At 41.0% G+C, this 25738-nt stretch overlaps 1 protein-coding gene across 1 annotated transcript in view; it reads left to right on the forward strand.

Moving 5' to 3' along the window:
• grik2 (glutamate receptor, ionotropic, kainate 2) overlaps positions 1 to 24833 on the forward strand; it is a 346902-nt gene extending 322069 nt beyond the window's left edge. The window contains exon 17 of the mRNA XM_080897244.1: positions 22606 to 24833. Within this exon, the coding sequence (XP_080753370.1) occupies positions 22606 to 22770 (165 nt within the window). The 3' untranslated portion in view covers positions 22771 to 24833. The remainder of the gene's footprint in view (positions 1 to 22605) is intronic.
• The last annotated feature ends 905 nt before the right edge of the window (positions 24834 to 25738 follow it).

Raw genomic sequence — 25738 nt, forward strand, 5'->3', positions numbered from 1 at the left:
GCCTAGCTTGAGTTGGAGCAGACAAGAGAGACACAGAAGGAGAGATACTGTTCCTCACGTCACTGACTTTTTCAACGAAGAAAGAAAGAAATTTTTCACAATCTTCATTTGATGAAATTGGGACAGCAGGTGGAGCAGGAGCAACAATATCACTAATGGTGTCGAATAGTACCTTAGGGTTACCTCTGCTCTTACACACTAAGTCTGAGAAATAGGCCGCCCTCGCATCTCGAACTGAAGTGTTAAAAGAGACTAAAAGGTCCTTTAGATAAAGGAGATGGACATGCAAACGCGTTTTCCTCCATAAACGCTCAACCTTACGGCAGCAACGCTTTAAGAAGCGAATGCTGTCATTTAACCAGGGAGACGACTTTGAAACCGGAGCTAGTCTAACTTTGACAGGACAAACATTGTCTAAAATACAAAGACAATGATTATTAAAAAGATTTGTTAAAAAATGAACATCATTATAGGGAGATAAAACTAAATTAAAAGCATCGGAAAATTTAACAGCACTAGAGGAAGTTAAGATGCGAGAGCTAACCACGTGTCGAATAGGAGAGAAGGACAAATGAAAAGACAGATTAAAAAGAAAACAACGATGGTCCGAAATAAAAATGTCCTCAGTACAAATAAAATGAATGTTTAAACCTAAAGTAAAAACAAGGTCCAGTGTGTGTCCTTGGGTGTGTGTGGGACCAGACACATGCTGAGTAAAATGAAAAGAATCCATGACGCTAAGGAAACCTCTGGCAAAGAGGTCAGAGTCATCATCAACGTGTATATTAAAATCCCCGACTATAACCAGTCTGGACAGCTTCAAAGTCGAGGATAAAAAGTCACTGAACTCCTTTAAAAACATGCTGTTTAGGCCAGGTGGACGATACACTACAGCGCAGTAAAATGGATCTTTATTTCCAATTCTAACCAGCTGTAGTTCAAAGGATGAAAAATGTCCGACCAACACTGCACGACAGTAAAACCGGCTTCCAAACACCGCAGCGACACCTCCTCCTCGACCCGACGTCCGAGGCTGGCTGATGAATGAGTACCCACTCGGACAGAGTTCAATGAAGGATGAAAAGTCACCATCGCGCTGCCAGGTTTCGGTTAGAAATAAGAAGTCCAGTTTCTTGGAAAGAATAAAATCGTTCAGCAGGAACGTTTTATTAGTCATTGATCGAGCGTTGAAAAGCGCCACTCTCAGCGAAGTAGAAGACATATTATTAACAGAAGCGGCCCGATTTAGGGGACGAAGAAACAGAGAGTTTGATCCGCGACGTTCATAAATTCCACTCACCGCGGGGATGGAAGGCCAAACAACAGGAGAGTCTGGATGAACACTCCTGAGGTAGCGCCGTCTCATAGATCCAGGCACAGTTAGTCCCCGCTTCCAGAACAGTCTGAGTTTTACCTGGACACCTGCTCTTTTTCCTCTCCTTCTCCGTGACTTGCGCGGACACAGAAAGGCGCCACTGATGACACCTAACGAAGATCCAGACACCGGTGTCGGCAGTGGAGGATGGAAAATACCGCAGGAGGATAAGGCATCTTGACTTATCATAGAGGATCGGATGGATAATAGCGTCAGGCGATCATAGACAAGGGCAGCCAACACATTAGTGACAAAAAGCGAAAGCAAAAAGGCCGAAAAAAACAGCACAGAGAAACCACGGCCGGCAGCGGCAAACACAGGCGCCATCATACCGGAAGTGCCAAGATGTGGACAGTTGTGTCTGCTTGGTTTCTTTCTTGTGTGTCTTTCAGAGTTGCATTTAAACAGAACATGTAAGATGAAGAGATAGTCTTGACAAGATAGAGAATTGTTGGTTACATTGTGACACAGGTTCTCTGAGTGGACAGGCCATCGCTCCATCTCTTGGCGCTCCTCCCGCTCGACGAGCTCCTGCTCCGGCTCGCAGGGCTCCTCTGGTGGCGATGCAGACTCCACCAGCTCGTCGGGCTCCTCTGGTGGCGGCACGGGCTCCTGCTCCGGCTCGCTGAGCTCCTCATCTGGCGGTGATGACGGTGACACGTCAGCAGCAGGCGGTGGATGGGGTGGCAGAGTAGTGGATGTGGAAGGTGGAACAGATGACAGCTGAACAACTAGCTGGGCAGCAGACTGAGTGACTAGCTGGGCAGCTGGCTGAGCTACGGCTAGAGGCTGGGCAGCTGGCCATGTTAGCGATAGATCAGGTGACGGTACTAGAGACAGAGCTACTGACTGTAGTGATATTTGTTGAGGAAGTTGAGCAGGTGCTTGAGCGGCTGGCTGAGCTGCAGTAGATGGAGCAGATGGCTGAACTGCAGACTGTGCTGATGTTGGAGTGAATGGTGGCACAGCAACAGCAATCGGTTGAGCAGAGAGAGAAGCAGTCAGTAGGGTGGCAGCAGCAGACAGTGAGCCTGAGGGTGGTGTGGAGGCCTCAGGCAGGCTGCACAGGGCGCACGGCCGCCCGGGATGCTGCAGCTGGGGCTGTGCAGTGCAGGCAGTCAGTTTGGGTAAAGGCAGCGAGATACAATCTTTAACAGCACTCTCTATCTCCTCAATCTTTTCTACCCTCTTCTTTCTTTCTTCCCCTTCCATTTCCACCGTCACAGGGAAAGACTTTAACACACTAATGGAGTTCATTTTACTCCCAGCAGCATTCAGAGCTGCTGGAGTGGGTAGTGGAGTGGAGGCTGCTGTAGGTGGGGTAGATGTTTGAACTGCAGACCGCTTAGCTACAGACTGGGCGGCTGCCTGAATTACAGGCTTGGCAGTCTCACAGTTCCTAAGTAAACAAACAGATGGAGTGAAAAATGAAAAATTGTCCTTATAATTTACCACAGCCGGCTGTTGTGAAGTCCGGGAGTCCGGCTGCAGTGAAGAGTGCCGGCGGCGCGAGCGTCGCTTCTTTGACGATGCCGGGGCCGCCGTGTCAGGCTGCGGATCCACCAGCTGGTCGGGCTGAAGAGCAGCCTGAGTAGGCGAGTGGAGGTGGAGCGTGTTAACTAGAAAGTCCGCGACGATCAGGTAGAGCGTATCCAATACCCAAGGGAAGCAAGACAGCGACTCTTTCAGCCGCTTTTCCATGGCGCGACAAAATTTTTCCTCATTTTTCCAGCCATAGGTCGCAGAGTCTATTAACTTTATCCGTCACCTCCCTCCTGAACCTCTCCGATGAGTCCGCTGGGTCCATGTTCGGCGGGATCATTCTGTCACGGTCTGGCTGGCAGACCGTGGGGGTGCAGGGAAGGAGGACCCAGGCGCGGTGCTCTGTGTGCCAACAGTGCGTTTATTTACAGTGTATGGTACAAAACAACAATAAATCCCCGTGTTTTCCCCAGACTCCCGTGTCGTGTCCTCCTTGTGCTCTCTGCTCCCGTGTGTCGGCACTCCTGGTGCTCGCTGCTCTTCAGGCCTCCCACACTCCTCCTGCAGGAAACCATAGCCGCAGCTGTCAGGACACTTAACAATAGCAGGCATGCACTCAACGACTAAACCTAAACTGGGTGACTAACGTGGAGTCTCACGCAATGATCCCGCGTCGGTGGGAGGTCCAAGACTCTCCTAAGTAGCTCCCCCGACGAGGCCTGATCAGTAGCAGGTGTGTGGCAGGAGCTTCGGGTGTGGCCAGCTCGCCAGCAGAGCCACACACACCAGGCCTGAAGGCGCCCGCAGAAACACATACACACATGCGCAAACAGGGAGAAGCAGGACAGCAACACCAAATATACATACAATACAAGACAAGTCCATAACTGCTCAGGTCACTCAGACCCAGGACATTTGTTGTGGAATAGTAAGAAAATATCAGTCACTATGGAACTGTCAGTCAATTGTTCAGTTACTTTTGAGGATCTGAAAATTGTGAGAAAATGGTGGTAATCCCTAAACAGGTTAACTCCGTCCGTTTGTTAAACCCCTTGGATTAAAGAAGCAAGTTTGCATTTCAATCAACTGTTGATGGTTTGATTTAAAATTCACTCGTCGACCAGGGCAGAATAACAAGTATTGTGTCATTTTCCAAACAACATATGGAATTAATAAGAAAATTTGTATTATTATTTACTAAATTTTGAATGTTATCAATGTAGCAAAAAAATTAAATATATATTTAGATATTTATTTGGGGTAATTAGAGCACATATAAACATTATTATTAGTGTTACTCAGGAAAAAATTGTATTACACATTACTATTATATTCCTTAAAAGTAATACAGTACATTATTTAATTATTCCAAGTAGTGTAACAAGTGGTTTGTTACACTACTTGGTACATTACTTTTGCATTACTCCATTTGCATGACCTGAAATGCATTGCCACATAACAGTTAACAATACAACTCCTAGGATACAGTCCAACATACCAACACAAAACCCTATCCGATGAGGGGCTTACATAAGATCTTAATGTAGTGGTTGAACAGTAAGTATGAACACTAATCAGTAACACAAAGGAAAAGTTGAAACCAAGTCAAAAGATTCAAAGAGATCACCACAGTGATTCTAATGTAGAAACATGCAAAAGTAGAAATGGAGCCTACAGCATCACAAGCCTGAAAGCTCATCACTGTTTGGCTGGGATTAGCACACTCAGCTTCAACTTCACCCTGGTTTCTTAGCAAGCTTTGTGTTAGCATGCTGTTTGTGCACATGCTTGCAAATGGCCAATGTTGTGTTAGTTGTGTAGTGTAGTTCTTTCTGTCCCTGATGAGTTTTCACTTTACTTTTCACAGTCTTGTACTTCAAGGCAATAAAAACAAAAGTATGGTCCATATCTCTCCTTTCCTAAAAGATGTAGACCGCTCCACACTCTCCTCTTTGCAAATGAAACAAAATCATCTGCAATGTGATTGTAGTGCAGACGTTTCAGAAAAAACAAGACACATTCAATGTTCATTTTTTTTGCTTTTTGCCCGGGGGACAGATAAGTGAATAAGTTTATAATTGTACCTCTAATACAGTAACTAGTTACATTACTGCATTACTGAAAAATGTCTTAACTTTGGAAAACAAAACACCTAATACTTTTTCCCCGAACAAGACGATTTATGCACCTAGAAGAAGGTAAAAAAAGAAAGAAACCTACAAGGCACGACTTTTTACATTAAAGTTTTATATTCAAATTGCAATATGCTAACCTACTTTATACTGTATGGGGGGGGGGGGGGGGGGTAGAAATGTCACTGCTACTTGTGATGTGTTCTGGCTTGTAAATATGCAATGGATTAAATTACATTAAAGTATACAACAATGAAGACGCTGTCGTTTAGGTTTGCTAGACTGCTTTTAAACCAGGGGTGTCAAACTTACGGTCCATGTGGGAGCCAAATCTTTAGCCCTGCTGAGAATCCATGAAAGCAGGGTGAACATTATTTTGATGTGCTCACCGACCGACTGGGATCATATCATTATGTGAAAGAAGGAAGAGGGGCAGACGTTCCAAAGACAGCAAGTGCAGTGGTACAGGCCGGCTACACAGAGAGACAGGGGAGCAGGAGAGACGAGCAAAAATGTTCTTGGTGATATTGGATACTGCAAAGCTGAATGCAGAATTCATCGAATCAGGAGCTGGCTGAAGTGATACTCGTTTTTATTTTCAGCCATTTTCCATTGTGGAGGACAAAAGGTTTCAAACTTGTCCAGACCTCAAATCTCATGTGTGTTCCCCTTAGTATTAGTAAAGGCTTAAAAATAAGGCTTTTATGAAAAGACAGAATAAAAAATAGCTTCCTGGAAAAATGAGTGTTGAATATTCCATAAAATATAGAAAATGTCTTTGAATGGCAGAGATGCAGAAATGTCTGCATGTAACACAGACTCAAGGCCACTGTCTAAATGAGTCTCACAGGCCTGAAAGTGCGCTTGAAGCAATTTATCATACTTAACGTGTTTGATCTGCTGCTCACCACAAACAAGTACAAGCTGAAATTTTTGACTTTTCCTACTGAGAACAGTCTCCCTAATGGGCATTTACACTACAAACAGTAATTAAGCAATAAACAATTAAATGACAGAAAAGTTGCTTTTGCCTCTGAATTCGGACACCCCCGCTGTTTGCGGCCGGACAATAATAACAGTGACATTCAACTTATTTTATCTGATAAATAAAGACTGTAAAAAGTTTTTTGTGTGTACATATATATATAACATACATACATACATACATACATACATACATACATACATACATACATATATATATATATATATATATATATATATATATATATATATATATATATATATATATATGTATGTATGTATGTACATATATATATATATATATATATATATATATATACATATATATATATATATATATATATATATATATATATATATATATATATATATATATATATATATATATATATAAAAAACCCTTTAAATGTCTCCCTAATTCTGAGCCCTGAACGTTGGCAAGTGTGGCTGTATGTGGCTGTAAAATGAGTCTGACACACCGATTTAGACGAAACAGTAACACTTGCTTAAAATAAAATAGTTTAACATTGTTAGGTCAAGAGCTATCCAGTGAAACCTAAATGCATACAATTATTTTTAATGGAATATAACATGATATTAAACAAACTATATCAAATTGTGTTTTTATTGTAACTGACCTACAATGCTTGTGTGTGTGCGTGTTATGGCTGGTAACCGAGTTCTGTTTTCTTTTAGAGAACATCACTGGCAACTTATGTTTCAGTTGTACAGCTTTGGTTTGTTTACCATCCATCCCTTATAGAATTGTAACATGTCTGGGAAACGTAACAGAAAAATTGTAATTTCAGAATATTTAGATTGTGTCTCTTACTTTCTCTTATGGGTTGAAATTACAACTAACCTGATCTCAAATGAAAGCGTGTGGCTCCACAGTCCAGTGCTAATTATTATCAGGCTAATCTGTGAAAACGAGCCACCTTGTTTCATTATGAAAAACAACCATATATTTTATTACGTTGCGCCTGATATAAATAAATACCATCTACTTTTACAATATGGGAACGGTTTTCTTCCCACGTTGCTGAAAGTGTCAAGTTGAAAAATGTGGTGCGAAGCATCTCTTTGTTGTATTTCACATGCTTGACAGTGCACACCCTGCAATTTGCATTTTATAATTGCTTTTGTTCTATAACATAGAAAGGAGAAAAAAAATAACAGCTAGTCATTTGAATAATGAGATAAGCCATAGACCCGCTTAACAGTGTCTGTAGATATTAAATAGGCATGTTACTTCCCTATATATGTATTTGTGAGATTACCACAAAAAATAATGATCTGATTTTAATAATATAAGAGTGCTTTTAGAATAAAAATGTGTTAAACTTTGCAGGTGTATCAAATGTTTGTTATTTTTAATACTTTTATTACAAACTACAGATATGTGTAGATTTTATTTCAGTTCATCTATCAAATCAATGAGATTTCTTTAGTATGTCTGTCAGCTCTCTACATTATTTTAGTACATTCATGCCTCGCAGCTATGTGGCGACTTGTGACAAGGCTAAATAGTGAAAAAGAAGGTCTCCAAACATTTGGGAAATATGCTTCTGACCGTCTCATTTGATTATTTTAAATGTACAGCACTTTGGTCAACAGTTATTGTTTTAAATGTGCTATATAAATGTGACATCAAATGAACAGGGAGATAGCATGGTAGCTCGGGCTACTTACTGTGGTTCTAGGAAATACAAAGTACAGTGAAATACAAAGACTCCAAACAGCTATTAATTCCGGTTCTTTCGGATTCTTTAGGGCCAAAAAGACAAAAAGCTGGCCTTCTTTCATACATAAAAGAATATAATCAACAAAGATTCAAAATATATATTTCAAATCTCAACACAGCATTAAAAGCTCCGCCCTCATTAAAAGTGGAGTCTCACTTTAACGGTTGTAGATAAGTAATATAATATATTTTCCTTCCTTATGTTAAAATTACATCAATGTGGTTGAGCATGTGTATGCGGCATGGCCAGCTAGGTTGGAGTCTGACTCACCCATCTCCCAAACAAAATAAACCATAAGGGCTCTGCTGGTCCAGAGCTACTTCTGGTAGCATAATACGTATTTTTATTTTTCAAAGACTTGAAGCAAATAGCTGAAACAGCTTTGGATCTGCTGCAGTTTGTTCCTTTTTGAAGACGCTAACCAGCAGTATTTCTGCTAGAACATGTGTTAACAAGACTTTTCCAGTGTCTCCCTGCATCTCTGTATCAGTCTGTCAGTCTTTTTGGGTTGGCTGTGTAACCTCCTTTAAAGTAAATGTCTCGTATTATTTTTATGTTTTTTCTAAGAGTTATTAAGAGATATTAACATCTTGAAAATCCTACTTTAATAGAAGACTGTAACAACCACAAAAGATGTGATGTGTTTAATGGCAGTTGTGTGAGTTAAAAACAGTTTTCCAAAAATTATATTTTTGGTGATTCAACCCAAGTCAACTTTGTCAAAAAAAGAAAAGATTTTGGTCACACAATTTTGCACTAAATCATACGCCTCATAGGTGCTCAATGGAGTATTTCTTTGTCATCTTCATGTTAATCTGTCAAATTTCCATGATTACCATAGCTGTCGCCTTCTTCCCTTTCCTCCTCCTCCTGCATCTTTATTCTCTGTCCCGTCCCTCCTTCAGCTTATCATCTGCTTCCCCCTCTTTTACGTCTCTTCCCTCCTGCTGCTGTGGCTGCCGCAGACTAACCTGAGGTGCAGGGACCACCAGCTGTGTGTGAGGAGGCCATGTTATAAACCAGGCGCACACACACACTCATAAATATACAGTGGGGCAAAAAAGTATTTAGTCAGCCACCGATTGTGCAAGTTCCCCCACCTAAAATGATGACAGAGGTCAGTAATTTGCACCAGAGGTACACTTCAACTGTGAGAGACAGAATGTGAAAAAAAAATCCATGAATCCACATGGTAGGATTTGTAAAGAATTTATTCGTAAACCAGGGTGGAAAATAAGTATTTGGTCAATAACAAAAATACAACTCAATACTTTGTAACATAACCTTTGTTGGCAATAACAGAGGTCAAACGTTTACTATAGGTCTTTACCAGGTTTGCACACACAGTAGCTGGTATTTTGGCCCATTCCTCCATGCAGATCTTCTGGAGAGCAGTGATGTTTTGGGGCTGTCGCCGAGCAACACGGACTTTCAACTCCCGCCACAGATTTTCTATGGGGTTGAGGTCTGGAGACTGGCTAGGCCACTCCAGGACTTTCAAATGCTTCTTACGGAGCCACTCCTTTGTTGCCCGGGCGGTGTGTTTTGGATCATTGTCATGTTGGAAGACCCAGCCTCGTTTCATCTTCAAAGTTCTCACTGATGGAAGGAGGTTTTGGCTCAAAATCTCACGATACATGGCCCCATTCATTCTGTCCTTAACACGGATCAGTCGTCCTGTCCCCTTGGCAGAAAAACAGCCCCATAGCATGATGTTTCCACCCCCATGCTTCACAGTAGGTATGGTGTTCTTGGGATGCAACTCAGTATTCTTCTTCCTCCAAACACGACGAGTTGAGTTTATACCAAAAAGTTCTACTTTGGTTTCATCTGACCACATGACATTCTCCCAATCCTCTGCTGTATCATCCATGTGCTCTCTGGCAAACTTCAGACGGGCCTGGACATGCACTGGCTTCAGCAGCGGAACACGTCTGGCACTGCGGGATTTGATTCCCTGCCGTTGTAGTGTGTTACTGATGGTGACCTTTGTTACTTTGGTCCCAGCTCTCTGCAGGTCATTCACCAGGTCCCCCCGTGTGGTTCTGGGATCTTTGCTCACCGTTCTCATGATCATTTTGACCCCACGGGATGAGATCTTGCGTGGAGCCCCAGATCGAGGGAGATTATCAGTGGTCTTGTATGTCTTCCATTTTCTGATGATTGCTCCCACAGTTGATTTTTTCACACCAAGCTGCTTGCCTATTGTAGATTCACTCTTCCCAGTCTGGTGCAGGTCTACAATACTTTTCCTGGTGTCCTTAGAAAGCTCTTTGGTCTTGGCCATGGCGGAGTTTGGAGTCTGACTGTTTGAGGCTGTGGACAGGTGTCTTTTATACAGATGATGAGTTCAAACAGGTGCCATTCATACAGGTAACGAGTGGGGGACAGAAAAGCTTCTTACAGAAGACGTTACAGGTCTGTGAGAGCCAGAGATTTTCCTTGTTTGAGGTGACCAAATACTTATTTTCCACCCTGGTTTACGAATAAATTCTTTACAAATCCTACCATGTGGATTCATGGATTTTTTTTTCACATTCTGTCTCTCACAGTTGAAGTGTACCTCTGGTGCAAATTACTGACCTCTGTCATCATTTTAAGTGGGGGAACTTGCACAATCGGTGGCTGGCTAAATACTTTTTTGCCCCACTGTAGATCTACACGTGCATACCTGTATACATGTATTACATTACAAAGGTTGCTTTTTAGGAAGGTCTGATTCACAACAAATATAGTGTTAGCATTGTAGAAATCAAAAGTACAAATCATAGAAATAAGGCTGAAAACTGTCTTCAGTATAACCAAAACTCTCGGATATGAGAAACACAAACATTAATTGAACAATTGTATCTGAAAATGAAAAAAATATTTTGCATATTAATCAACTTTGGGAAAAGAGCTTCTTTAGTGCTGCCTAATGTGTGGTACATATAAATGACAATGACTCAATTGATCTGTGGAACAAAGTCTGGATCGGCCTGTGTTTAAAAAAATCCAGTCTCTGATCCCAGGAATTGCAGTAGGCATTGCAGAGTCATGGAGCCGGTGGGTGAGGGGACTCGCACAGTTCGCCCATTCTGGATGTTTACTCCGCCTACGCTGATTTTTTAACAATGGGAGCTCTGCGTAGCCTTGCAGGCCCCACCTCTTCTGGAATATGACTGAGTTTAGTTTAGCAGCCTGAACAGTGGACCCAGGGGTCTGTTTGGTATCCAACTAGGTAGTAAATATGGTATCTAACCAGATGCACGATGGCATTACCTTGGCCTCTAGTAGCACTTTGAAGGACATGTCCTGGTCAAAACACAACTCCAAGATTCTGCAATGTGTACGATAAACACATATGTAGGGCTGTTTTCCTCCATCTGCACAGTATCAATAACATTAGAAACATCCTGTCTCAGAGTGATGCCGAAAAACTAGTTCATGGATTAGTTGCACATCAAATGCATCAGTTCATAGTTTTAGGCTGGACTACTGTTCATTATCAGGAAGTCCTAAAAACTCGCTGAAAAGCCTTCAGCTAATCCAAAATGCTGCAGCAAGAGTCCTGACAGGGACTAGAAAGAGAGAGCAGATTTCTCCTGTTTTGGCTTCCTGTTAAATCCAGAATTCAAAATCCTGCTGCTCACATACAAGGTCTTAAATAATCAGGCCCCATCTTATCTTAATGACCTTGTAGTACCATATCACCCTAGTAGAGCACTTCGCTCTCGCTCTGCAGGCCTACTTGTTGTTCCTAAATTAGTTAAAAGTCACCTTTTTCACTCACTTGTGTTTTTAAACTTCTCTGCATCTAATTATGAGCTATTACTCATCTCTGTCTCTCTTTCCTAGCATGTCTTTGTCCAGTCTTCCTCCCCTCACCCCAACCGGTCACGGCCGATGGCGTGCCCTCTCTGAGTCTGGTTCTGCTGGAAGTTTCTTCCTGTGAACATTGAGTTTTTCCTTCCTACTGTCACCAAAGCTCTTGCTCATAGGAGGTCATATGATTGTTGGGCTTTTCTGTTTTCTTTGTATTATTGTAGGGTCTTTACCTTACAATATAAAGAGCCTTGAGACACCTGCTGTAGTGACTTGGCACTATATAAATGAAATTCAAATAATTAAAACAAGGGAAGATATAAACTTTCCCAGTTGATCAGCAGGTTGTTTCAAAACCAGAGGCAAGAGTGAGAGATAAAAACAATAATATCCATCAGAAAATGTCTTCATGATTTACAGTTTTATTAACCATTATTTACTTACTCAGGTCTAAATAAGCCACACAGATCAAATATTCCTTTTTGTTTTCAATGTCTGCTCTGAACATTGGATTAATGACCTTTCCATTCCTTTAATGTGGAGAGGCACTTCATCTGAGATAGCAAGTGCTATGCAGCATTTCAGCTATAGTGGTTTGTCAAGCGTAATAACACTTCTGTCATTTAATGAACCTTCAAGCTTGGGTCTGGATAGAGATCTTGCATGTTGTTCCTGGGATCTGCTTGAACCCCTCCCCCCAGTTTGGGGGTTACTGCCCTGAGTGCTCCGATTACCACAGGGACCACTGTTACCTTCATCCTCCACATCTTCCCAACTTCCTCTCTTGGCCATTATTGGTACTTCTTGAGTTCCTTCTTACTGATGTTGCTGTCATTTATTATAGCTACATGTATCACAAAGGCCTCCGCTGGTCTGTCTCACCCACTCTAGGGGGCATATCTCATTTTCACCTTGGGTCAAAAGGCCATACTCAGAAAAGATGTTCCTGTATACTATGCCAGCTACCTGGTTATGGCGTTCCATGTATGCCCTGCCTGCTGGCATCTTGCACCCTGCTGTTATGTACTGGATTATCTCAGAGGCATCTTTGCACAGCCTCCACATGAGGTCTTGCCTGGTGTGGTAGATCCCAGAGTCTATCAATCTTATGCTGAGAGCTTGTTCCTGTGCTGCCATTAGTAGTCTCTCTGTGCTGTCTTTCAGTCCAGCTTTCGGTAGGATTTCTCCGTATAAGCCGCTTTTCTATCTGCTGGTGATATATGCTGCGCAGGGACCTGTCCTTCTATCATGGTTTCTCTTCTTACTCCTCTTCCTTCTTGGGTTGGCTTTGCCTGAGGTATTTACTAAGCACATGGTCAGTTGTGGCCATCTTCCTGATGTACTCATGGATCTTTGCCGTTCCTTCCTGGATAGTGGTTTTGATACTCATGGGTCTTCAACCTCCTCTCAGGGTGCAGGATTTCAGGTGAAACCCTCCATGCTGGTAAAGACCTTCCTTGTTTACCTATCCTCGCAGGATATCTAATGACCAATAAGAGAAGTGTTGATTGCCTTGACCTTGTTCTTCAGATTCAACTGAGTTCTCAGGACTTGGCTTACTCTCTGCAGGTAAGTGATGGTTGCAGTTTTCCCCAAAGCCTCTTCATGGTTCCCATTTGCCTTTGAGATTATAAGGTACTTATAGCTAACCTCAATGTTTGCTCTAAATTATGAACTGTAAGTATCTTATGTGCCTCTCATTCACAGCCAATTTAGAATCACCAGTTAACATAACCTGCATGTCTTCAGCTTACTCCCACAGTCCAGAGTTTCTAGAGGAAACCCACACAGGCAGAAGGAGAACATGAAAATTCCACACATGGAAGGCCACAAACAGGATTAAAAGCAGGGACCCTCATGCTGTGATGTGACGTGCAAACCACCGCACCACGGTGCCTCATTTAATTATTTAGGACAATAGGAAACCATTATAGGAAATGCAAAGATTACATGCTTTTCACAGTATGTCATAGAAAAAATATATATATATTACCAGAGGTTAGAGGCAAGGCCGGATGTTAAAAGGTAAAAAGGAGATTATATTGTGAGATCTGAAATTTGACAATTACATTTCACACTTGATACAATTCCAGTTGATTCAAGCCCATTTTCATCTAAACTATTTTTGGGAGATAGCGCTAATGCACTAAGCAGGAGTGGCAATCCTGAACCTGTAAGAATGTCTTGTAAGAATAAAGGCTTTCTATTTTATTCTAATCTAAAGATTAGCAGCTACTCCAATGTGGGCCATTTGGGGAATAAAATAGATTTCATGAAATTCTGGTTAATTTTCACTTACAATAACTAATTATTAATAAAGCTTGACTACATTTATCTACATTTAGCTAGGGAAATCACTGTGCCAATTAGATTGTCTCACTAATATATGAAAATGAGCATGCATGTGTGTACGTGTGTGTGTGTGTCAGATAAAGTGCTAAGCTTCTTCAGCGGCATTGGGTCTCAAGAGGTATGCAACCCTCCATGACTTTTTTCATGCATATATCGACATGTGTGGTATCCACAGAAACCTTAGTATCTCAGCTAAATGCTCAGATCAACAATTTCTACAACCAACAAACACAGTGAGAACAAGCAATGATTAAAAGAGCAGTTACGTAAAGTGCAAAAGTCCGCTAAACACATACAACCAAGCCACAATCTCTCCCGACTTCATGTAATAACAAAAGGTATACCTGGGTAGTTGGCAAAGCTTTCACAGATTCGAAAAACTCCAAGTTTCACCGCGCTCTACAATTCAGTGAACCAGCCGCAAAAGAAGACCACAAAAACGCAAGCTTTGTGTATCCGCTAAGGCAGAAATTCACTTAGCGGACTGGTTTCCTCCGTTGTTTATCATTGTTAGCCGTTGGCTGCTGTAGCTCCTGATAATGGCAGCACTAGCACGACGCATCAGAGCCAGTTCCGTCAACAATTGTACTTTTCAGCCCAGTTAGAGACGTGTGACTGGATTACGCCATGTGTCGTAAATTTAGGGCCACACAAGGGCGTAGATTTAGTTTTGGCATTGGTGTGGACGGACGATTCAACCATCGAACCTGCCCTGTTTCTTTTTTTTCCCTTTTTGTCTTTGCTTCTTGATAAAAAAACAAAAAAGGAGAAATATACTTGCCTACATATGCTATTCTACCTGCTTTTAAACCATTTAAAATTACAATTCATGGTTTTACATGTGAATTATATAATGTTAAATTACTATTAAACAAATGACTGACTAAGTATTTTAGGCTTTAGTTTACTTCAGCCATATTTATAAATCAGGTATCATACAAAAATAAAAATAGAGTCATGACAATAAAAGAATATGACTTTAAGGACTTAACAGCATTACTTCAGTTACACCAACATCTCTGACACATTAGCACTAAGGGAACACTGAATGACCTGCTGGTTTTTGTCCATAAAACTACTCGTCTAAGATGACCACAAAGTAAAAGATCTCTCAGCAAAATTATGCAACATTTTAGGCCCTACTGCCCCGATCAAGTCAGTGAGCTGGGATTTTTTCATTCTAAGCATGAACTACTGTTACAGCAACAGACATGGACTACTGGTGACCCACACAACAACTCAATGTCCACTATGTGAAGCAGCCAAACACAGGCCTTCTCCTCTCGTTCATTTCATTTCATTTCATTTATTTGTTCATTTTCAGGCACAACAAATACCTATATTGAACATAAAATGCACAAAACAAAAAACAAAAATTGCCTGAAAAAGGAGTGGGACGAAGAAAACTTATTAAATCCCACCCCTATACTCAGTCATCAACAAAAAAAACAAACTTCCCGCAGCTACGCCCATCATTGCATACAGACCCATCAACAGCCCCGGGCAGATACAAGCATCTAAACGGCAGCTCGCAAACAACAATTAGAGCCTTCATAACTGAATACAGAATATATAAATTATAAATTGCATTACCACAGGTAACAGGCAGTAATAACTACAAGTAACAAACACACATACATATACATACATATATATCTACACACACATGTACATATATGTACATACATACGCACACTTTTTTTTTTTTTTTTTTTTTGGAATCCATACCAGCAATGGTAAGAGAACAGACATTACAGAGCACACTAAAAGCATCATTGAGTATACTGTGACCAGACCAACTGTTTGTAGAGAAATTTAAATCTATGAATATTTTCGTTAACTGAGATAAACTGCTGGCATGTTTGTTTTACATCTATGCTGTCCAGTCTCTCCTGGTGGACATACAGCAGTATTGTTTAATCTCATTTGAGTCATTGTTGACCTTAGCCATGTTTTTAGTCTTCTGAGAGCACTGAAGCTTCTTTTAGCCTCAGTAAAATGCGTTTTATCCTCACATTACAATTATTATTCTGTGCTTGATGTGCCTCACCTTTGGCTCTTCCCCTCTGACTGCACTAGGACATATTGCCACCTGATAGAGTAACACATGGATTCGTGCCATATAAAAAGTGAGACATGTCAATTCAGATTCTTTGTCAAATATACACTAATGAATCAATTTACATCAGCAGCCTAACAACTGTCATGATAATAAATACTAGTTAATCTACAGCACCGAATCATCAGTCAGTCACCTGTGACCTCGCCTCTTTACTGAGCCCCGCAGGGGACATGGGAGAAAAAAAAAATTAAGATGGACTTTTGCGAGATTTTGCAATAGCAAAAGTTGAATTCCAACAATGGCGGCAGCTACTTAGTTGTAATATTACTCTTTCTGGGTCACAAAATACACTTTTAAGATATTTTGAGGCGTGAATGTAGTTGTGTAAACGTCAGATACCTGCTCGGTTTACAAGACATCACATATTGCAAAAGTGCTCTGAAGTTTTTGGAGATCTGACACCCTTAGCTCGAAGCTAACGGGAGGTCGAGACCTACTACAGCCGGGAAGAACACCGCTTTCCCGGCACATCGTGCCTCGACCTCCCGGTCGGCTTCGAGCTGGCGGGAGGTCGAAAAACTGGCGGCTAAAACTTTTGCGAGATCCCGAGTTTGTTTTGCGAGATCTCGCAAAAGTCAGTCTTAATTTTTTTTTCTCCCATGTCCCCTGCAGGGCTCCGTACCTCTTCACCTCTGTCTGAGCTACAACATGGCAGAGCTGCCTCTGTCACCTGATGAATAACAGTGAGACATTCCACATACATGCAGTCACACGTGCTTCAAATACAGTCATGAACCAACAACTCATCATCCAATTTCACCTGTGATCTTGTGTCACCATTGCTCTCTGAGCTTTGTGTTGGTTGGAATATTTGCATATCATGACTACCTCATGATATTTTGTCTCAAAAATGAACCCTATGAATATGTCAGCACCATTAGGATGAAATTATTGTGTCACCAACATTTTAACGTTAGACATATTATTTTATCAGCCTCTATAAACTAATATCCTGGCTGCTCGAGGCTCCGTTTTCTCTGACAGTTTCAATCAAAATTAGAAATGCTGCTCTGAGACTGAGAGAACTAATAGTGCTGCCTGTTGTGCAGTTAGTTTCCCAAACACGTTATTCATGGTTACATACAGTTTTAGACTGATGTGGGCCAAAGCCTAGCACAGCCTGTAACGTTATTGTGACACATTTTATGAGTGAACTTGGCTTTAAGTGACTCACAGGTTTCTTTGAAAAACACTTTCTTATATCCAGCTTCTTCCTCTTTGCTGCCGTCCTCCTCTCCTCCTCGCAGCGCAGGTTTGCCGCTGCTAAAACTAAACAGAGCTCCCTGAAAGGCTCAGCCAATCACATTGGCCATATTTGTCACATGACGTAGGACTCCAGTAGAGAACGTAATTTAACTCTTTCTGCTCCGCTGGGTGAACGAGACGCTGACAGATCGTTTTTTTTCTTGTTTTTCTTTACTCAAAGAGATCAAATTATTGGTGGGGACAATTCAATAATCGCTGGATATTGGTGGGGACATGTCCCTTCCGTCCACGCCAAATCTACGCCCTTGGGGCCACATGAGGTTTTTGCCTTGCAGTTTCTGATTGGTGGAATTGACGTGAACATGGCATCCTTACCGTGATTCTATGGGCTCAAACTATTAAAAAGAGGTGTCATGCAAATTTATGCACCTGCCTAATATAGTTTAAGTAACTATTGCACACTTTCTGCAAATCCTATAACATTATTTCACTTCTCAAATATAATTGTGTTCATCTGGTATATGATAAATTTAAATGAAATTGCTGATCCAAACAAAAAAATTATTTATGAAGAAAAATCATGAGGGGTACCCAAAGTTTTGCATACCACTGTAAAATAGGGATAAGTAAATACTGGGCAGCTCTGGGTTGTCTGCCAATCAGAAGATTGGTGGATCCATCACCAACTCCTGTGTGTGAGTGTTAGATATAAATGTATGTATTGTATGAATGTAAATATGTCTTGTAGTTGAAAGCGCTTTAAATGGTCAGCAAGACTAGAAAAGCAATATAAATAGCAGTCTATTAATCTGCTGTATCTGTTACTTAACCAACATGAATGAATGGTTTTATTTATGGTTGCACGTTGTATTTCAGTTTCTTATTCAACAGAATAAAAAACGTTTTTGGACTTAGACACTAAGGTGAGAATTGATCCCCATTTGCAGTCAGCACCTCAAATGAGTTAATAAATTATGAGCATCCCATTATTCTTATTATGCCCACATAACCTGTTCAATGGTACGACTAGGGATGGGTATTGATAAGATTTTCACGATTCCGATTCCATTTTCGATTCTGTTTAACGATTCGATTCTTTATCGATTCTCTTATCGATTACTTTTAAAAAAGGAGAACACTAAGGTCGATTAGCTTAGAACTTTGTTTTATATCTTCTCTTTGAACAAGATAGAAATTTAGGAGTAACATGGCCTTACAAACCCAACCCAATCTTAAGAGATCCACAGCCTACGGCTCTTCAATGGGGTGTCACAGGGTCCCCAGGAAAAAATATTGTAAATGTAAAATAATAAAATAAATATTCTTCTGTAGCAATAACAAAGTATAACATAAATTATTCTGTAGCAATTACACAAGAATATCCAGTAATGTCCCTGCCTACAATTAAACACATTCACTTACTGAAAGCCTTTGACCACAAACTGAGTCACTGCTCGGTGACATTCGTCTATCCTGGCCTGAAAGGAGATGCTACCGATAGACTGCAGCGAGAACTGCCAGCATCTGAGCCAGACTCTGTCTCATCATGGTCACTAAATGCACAGTAATGGCAGGTTTTGTAATAAGGCAGATCGCGCTAACATAATATGCACTGTTAGTTGATTATTTACCTGCCGCATTAACGGGAGAGGACGTGCAAACGTTACCGCTGCTGCTGGGTTGAGATTCACGAGTCCGGAGCGGAATTAAAAACACGACATTCATTTAAGGTCATCGCGTGTTTTGTGAGCAAATGCTTTTGCATATTCGTAGTGTTTCCTAGCTTAAAGGAAATATCTACTTTGCAAGTGTTGCAAGTTGCCCTGTTGTCATCCGTTCTCGTAAAGTATAATCAAAGTTTTGAGTGTTAGGCGCCGTGTTTCCTGCCAGGTAAATGACGCTCCGCAACGTGGTGACGTCATTCGGGGTGACTGGAATCAATAAGGGAATCGTTTGCAAAAATGGCAAACGATTCCAAGGAATTGAAACAGTGGGAACCGGTTCTCAACAACAACCGGGTTTCGATACCCATCCCTAGGTACGACTGTACAAGATGCTTTCTGTTGGTGTCTCAACTGGAACAGGATCATGAATGTGATGACCAATAATTGAAGAGAAGATTGTTGAGGGTGGGAGTTTGCCCTCCAACATGTGGTTTAAGTACCAGATTGTGTATTTTTACCCAAAATGTTTTTTTTCTTTTATAGGTTCACCTAACCAGTAGCAACTGAAGATTATAGTTTTGATATACGGTAATACTAATACTAATAATTATAATAATTATTAATAATTACTAATAACAACAAATTAACTTTCACCCAAAATTCTTACTGTGATGTTGGCCACCATGCATAACATGGTGCCATAAAGCGGTTTGAATCATGTTGGTTTCTTTTTTTATGTATTTTTTAAATACTTTATTTACAAACAAAACAGCACAACAACTTAGAAGAGTCATATCCAGTACAAGGACACGACGACTTAAGAACACAGATGATGCAAACACGGGGGATATAGGAGTGAGTGTAGTCCATATAATGTACAAGGAACCTCGGTGTAAGAGCAACAACAGTTATATCCACACACTTACATACATGCAAACATATACGGTAATACAATAAAGCTATAGCAAATATAATAATATCTATACAAACACACACACACACACACACACACACACACACACACACACACACACACACACACACACACACATATATGAAGAGTTAAACAGCACCAAACTGACTGCACTCCATGAGCATCTGGCAGCACAGCTGCTAATCAATGAGAGACACCCAGAATGGCTAACTGAAGACTGGACAGTCCCGAACCCCCCCTAAGGAACCGGTCCCATCCAACTACTGGCCAATAACCTGCCTCAGTACCACATGGAAGATACTGTCAGGCATCATAGCGGCTAAGATGAACAGGCACATGGTTTTCAATACATGAGCGGGGCACAGAAAAGAATTGGCAAACACCAGCTACTGGTAGACAGAACAGTTGCCCGAGACTGTAAGACCAGGCTGACCAACCTGTGCACTGCCTGGATTGATTACAAGAAGGCCTATGACTCAATGCCCGACACCTGGATCCTGGAATGCCTAGAACTATACAAGACCAGCAGGACCCTAAATGCCTTCATCAGGAATCCTTCATCGGGATACAGTCAGTCCAAAAAACTGCTAAAACTTTGAATGTGTGCCCAAGTGCAGTTGCAAAAACTATAAAGCTATCAACAACGAAACTGGCCCACCCCAGGAAAGGAAGACCAAGAGTCCCCTCTGTTGCTGAGGATAAATTCATCCGAGTCAATGTCAATTCTAGTAGCAGTAATCACAATATGTGGACATGATGTTCATGAATAAAGAATCGTTTCATGTTCATGTTTCATGTATTTGTCCGATTGCCTCTGATCTTTTCATTCTGTCTTAGTGCAGCTGCTAGTGGTCAACGAACAATGCAGAGATATGGATAAAGAGGATATGAAGCTTGATGAAATCAGCCCATTGGTGGTGACTGTGGCTGTTGGTGTAGAATAGAGTCCCTTAATACAGTAAATAAAGGATTTTCCAAACCCAAATTTACGAAGTGTGAGAAACATGAGAAATTTCCAGTGAAATCTTTAAAATACTTTTTCTGTACCTAATGGTAAAATTAAGGTGTTAGATTTGTTGATAAATGATAGCTGCATTAAATTGAAAAGCTTGTGGGTATTAGTGCAACAATGTCTACATTTAATAATACCAGTCTGGTTAAGGCAAATGAGAGTGGGGATGACTTTATTCAATTCAATTCAATTCAATTCAATTTTATTTACACAGCGCCAAAACACAACAACAGTCGCCTCAAGGTGCTTTATATTGTGCAGTAGATCCTACAATAATAGATACAGAGAACAACCCAACAATCATATGAGCCCCTATGAGCAAGCACTTTGGCGACAGTGGGAAGGAAAAACTCCCTTTTAACAGGAAGAAACCTCCGGCAGAACCAGGCTCAGGGAGGGGCGGGGCCATCTGCTGCGACCTGTTGGGGTGAGAGAAGGAAGACAGGATAAAGACATGCTGTGGAAGAGAGACAGAGGTTAATAACAGATATGATTCAATGCAGAGAGGTCTGTTAACACATAATGAGTGAGAAAGGTGACTGGAAAGGAAAAACCCAATGCATCATGGGAATCCCCGGCAGCCTACGTCTATTGCAGCATAACTAAGGGAGGATTCAGGGTCACCTGGTCCAGCCCTAACTATATGCTTTAGCAAAAAGGAAAGTTTGTGGTGTGGTAGACCCCAGCCTCTATGGATCTTGTGCTTAGGGTTTGCTCCTGTGCTGCCATCATTAGCGCTTCTGTGCTGTCTTTCAGTCCAGCTCTTTGTCCAGCCACTGGACTAGGATTTGTCTATGTCAGCCAGTTCTTTTATCTGTCGGTGGTACTTACCTGGCGGGGTCTGTCCTTCTGTGATGGTTCCTCTTCTTGCTCCTCTTGCTTCTTTGGTTTATGCTTCCTGAGATATTCACTAAGCATATGATTATTTGTGGCCATTCCAATTCTCTGTCCAGAACACAGTTCCAAGTACTGTGGTAGAGGACCTAAACTTGAAGAACAGAGACCAACCATAGGGCGAGTGGGAAATATAAAGATTAAAGAAAAATATAATCAACATAAAAAATCACAGACCTTAAATCATACATGCAATCTATGACTGAAGATGCTTTTTCAGTGATGTATTTGGTTTATTTTTAGATTAGAAGCTGAATTTTTTTCGGCATCTATCACCATGCATAAAAAGCCTTGAATATGCTGCAACAGCTTCAAATCTTTAAACAAATGTACTCTGACAGAGTATTGAGTAATTCCATTACCAAAAATGCCATTGTACCTGCACCTTTCCATTCCAATTTTTTCCTTGGTCCCAACATGCATACCTTATGTTGTAGGCCTTCTGCACTATATATTTTACCCTTGGGGCGATCGTGGCTCAAGAGTTGGCAGTTCATCTTGTAATCGGAAGGTTGCTGGTTTGAGTCCCGACTCGGACAGTCTTGGTCGTTGTGTCCTTGGGCAAGACACTTCACCTGTTATCTACTGGTGGTGGTCAGAGGGCCCGGTGGCGCCAGTGTCAGCTGTGACTACAATGCAGCTTGCCGTCACCTGTGTGTGCGAATAGGTGGATGACTGAATGTATTGTAAGGCGCTTTGGGGCCCTTAGGGACTAAGTAATACAGACCATTTACCATTTATGACAACTTTGGGATGAGATGGTGTCTGGTGATTGGACGAGGCTACAAAAGAGGTTGCCCACAGGGAAAACAGCCTTGTTCTTTTAACCATTACATTTGGATAAGGCAAGTGCCCTGAAACCCATTTTGCTTTCTTTTTTCTCTTTCCTTCTTTTGCAGAGGTCTTTCTGCAGTGCCATGGTGGAAGAACTGCGAGTCTCCCTCAAGTGCCAGCGCCGACTCAAACACAAGCCCCAGCGACCCATAATGGTGAAAACAGAAGAGGTTATCAACATGCACACCTTCAACGACCGCAGACTGCCAGGCAAAGAGACCATGGCCTAAAATGGGAATCTCAGTCCATCTCTTACCGTTTTTCTGGTAGTGAGACGGAGTGCAGAGACATTGGGAAAAAGGTTGCGGGTAAATGGTAGGGGTGTTGCTCGGGGGGCAAATTTGGCAGTTGTATTACTCTGAAGATAGAGCAGAAGTGCTTTGCAATATATTGACGACATATTGTTCTTGTTTGTTTATAATTAGCTAGGGATAAGAGATTCTACAATATTTCCTGTGGAAATAACTTGATTCTGGGTGAAATTTCAGCGTGTTACCTCATTACACTTACCAACTTGGCAAGGCAGAAAGACGGAAAACTATCAGCTTGTCCAGACTTCCAAAACCCAGATGTTGAGAAGAGTCTGGAAATTAACCTGAAGGGGGACAGAAGAATCCTTTAAAAAACTGGTCCTATCATCTTTAGCTGCTACTTATTTAGTCTTTCACCACAGAGCTCAAAATGGGCTGGTTAAACAACACCAATAACAGATTGTTAGCCAGTATAGAGATGTTAACTAGGTGAACAAGGAACTAAGTTTGTAGAATAAGATTTGACAGGCTAAATGAAACCCAAACCGACAAGAGCATGACGAGATTACAATGTACACAGAGGCATTCCTTAGTCACAATACCGACTGACACAAAAAATGGTTTTATTGTATATCATCTATCAGGCAATAAGCGATATCATGTATTTATTTTTCAGAGTACTAGCACTTTTGTTTTCTAATCTGCTGGTGGAGGTGACTTTTAGAAACTATATGGAGAAATTGCAGAAGTAGAGGTTATACAGTATAGTGCGCTTTCTATGTCCCTTTCCAGAAACTACTCTATGAAGGTGGAGTAACTTGTTTTCCAACATCCCATGCTCCCTTTGATTCGACCAGCCTTTAAACCATAGGCTGCTGTTCTAAACAAGTGTCGTTTTTTTCTTGAATTGTGGCTAAAGGTGATTAGCCGTATAACATAATAATAATAAATAATAATAATAATAATAATAATAATAATATTCTAGTAAGTTTGGCTAGTAAGAATGACAAACCATGTACTTTCAGTTTGATGTCTATTCTCTACTGGTGTAGAGGTGTTTCATTTAGATGACCCAGTATCTGTAAAATATTGTCCTGTATATTTTCTTTTTTGCTTGGTTGTAATTTCCATGGTCACACAGCACACAGTGGTGTGCTCCCACTAGAGTGGAACCTGCCGTGTTTTCATTGGAGGCATCCACTCACTGTCTGAAAACACCTCTAACATCAATAAAAAGAAACCCTGGTAGGTGTAGGCACGGCTCATCAAGTCTAAATCCACAGCAGTCACACCACACATAAATTCTATTTATTCAAGATATTTATTGTTTTTATTTATTAATTATTATTTTATAAAGATCTTTATTTATATCTCTTTGGACTGATTTTTCATTGCTGCAGTGAACACACTTCATTTCAACACTGTATGGGGACACACACTTTTTGCATTTTTGTTTGTTTGTTTTTTGTGTTATTTACTTTATTCTTATTTTATTTTACTGGTCAGTGGCATGGCCTCCATTTTAACTTTGTACTTTTGTGGCTTTCTTCCTTTCACAGCAAATCTCCACAGTTACTTGTGCAAATGCAATTTCTATGAAAAAAGTGTTTTTGTATGACAAGTATCAAAATTTTGTAATGATTTTTACCAACACAAACCACACTAAGACGAGTGTCATCCACGGCCAAGGGGTGAAGCTCCCGGCTGGTAGTTCAGGAGGCTTTGTACACTAGAAAAGAACCAACACAAAACACACACACATCTAGACCCCTGAGAGCCCATCATGCACCCATCCTCAACGGAACAGATTCGCACTAATTATTATTATGCTCTCCAACAGAGACACAGAGCAGTATGGTAAAGCTTCAGTGACACTGTATTATTTTGGAGAAGCAGAAAAAAAGAAACTATTTTTATCATGTAAAGGAATCATATTTAAAGAAAGATATTTTTACTTCACACAGAAGAAGAATGGTAGTTGGTAAGAGCAAATTAAAATGTTGGCTAAAAAGGAAGATTATTGATGATTCTTTTATTCTTCACCCCTGATTAATTATAGATTGCTAGAATCCAGTGCTGAGCTGTGTAAATGGTTTTAAAAAGGAAAAGATGTATTTAGAAGAATTATAAAGACAACTAAATAATTTTGAACCTGTTATAAAAACAAGATGCAGTGCACACAGTTTACCCTTTGAAGTTGATGCACAAGTTTAAAGAAAATAAAACAAAATGTGTTCATAACTTTTACCTTGTCTGTGAGTTTATTGAATGTTAATTGATGAATAAAACAGGGCAGGAGCTCGACAAAAATGCCACTGCACAGTGTGAATTCAATGTAAAAAAATGATCATGTGGTATTGAAGCTGGGTCTTATTTTGAATAACCCCACTTGGCAGACTTGTTAAAGATGCAGAGGAACACCTGTACTATATTCAACAACCTACATGTCATAAAAGGAAGTACCTCTTTGTGAAGTAATGGCTCGTCAATGGAGCAGTATCCTCTGAGATACTGCTGTCACTGGTTATACCAGAGGTTCCCAAAGTGTGAGGCCCAGCCATTGCAGTGTGTGTGTGTGTGGGTGTGTGTGTGTGTGTGTGTGTGTGTGGGTGGGTGGGTGGGTGGGTGTGGGCGGGGGGGTATGAAAAGAAAAAAAATGCTTGGACACTGCTAACATGGACAGGTTTTTGACGGGGCGCCCACACAAACGCAAAGCAGGAGATGAAGCATCGCTGAATATGTTTCCAAACCAACTTCATTCTAAGCCAAAGACTAGAAAATATGGTGAAGCAAATCTGCCCTTTGGCTTCACCTGCACGAGTGCCGAGGTAGGTCTCCCTGCAGGATTAGTTTCCTCTGCATCAGCAGCACGTGCTGGGCTGTTCAAATCACGGACAAACAGGATCCCACGTTCTTGATTTTTAGTTCACAAACACTTCTTGTAATG

The sequence above is a fragment of the Rhamphochromis sp. 'chilingali' genome, assembly GCF_963969265.1.
Source record: "Rhamphochromis sp. 'chilingali' genome assembly, chromosome: 11".
Classification (NCBI taxonomy): Eukaryota; Metazoa; Chordata; class Actinopteri; order Cichliformes; family Cichlidae; genus Rhamphochromis; species Rhamphochromis sp. 'chilingali'.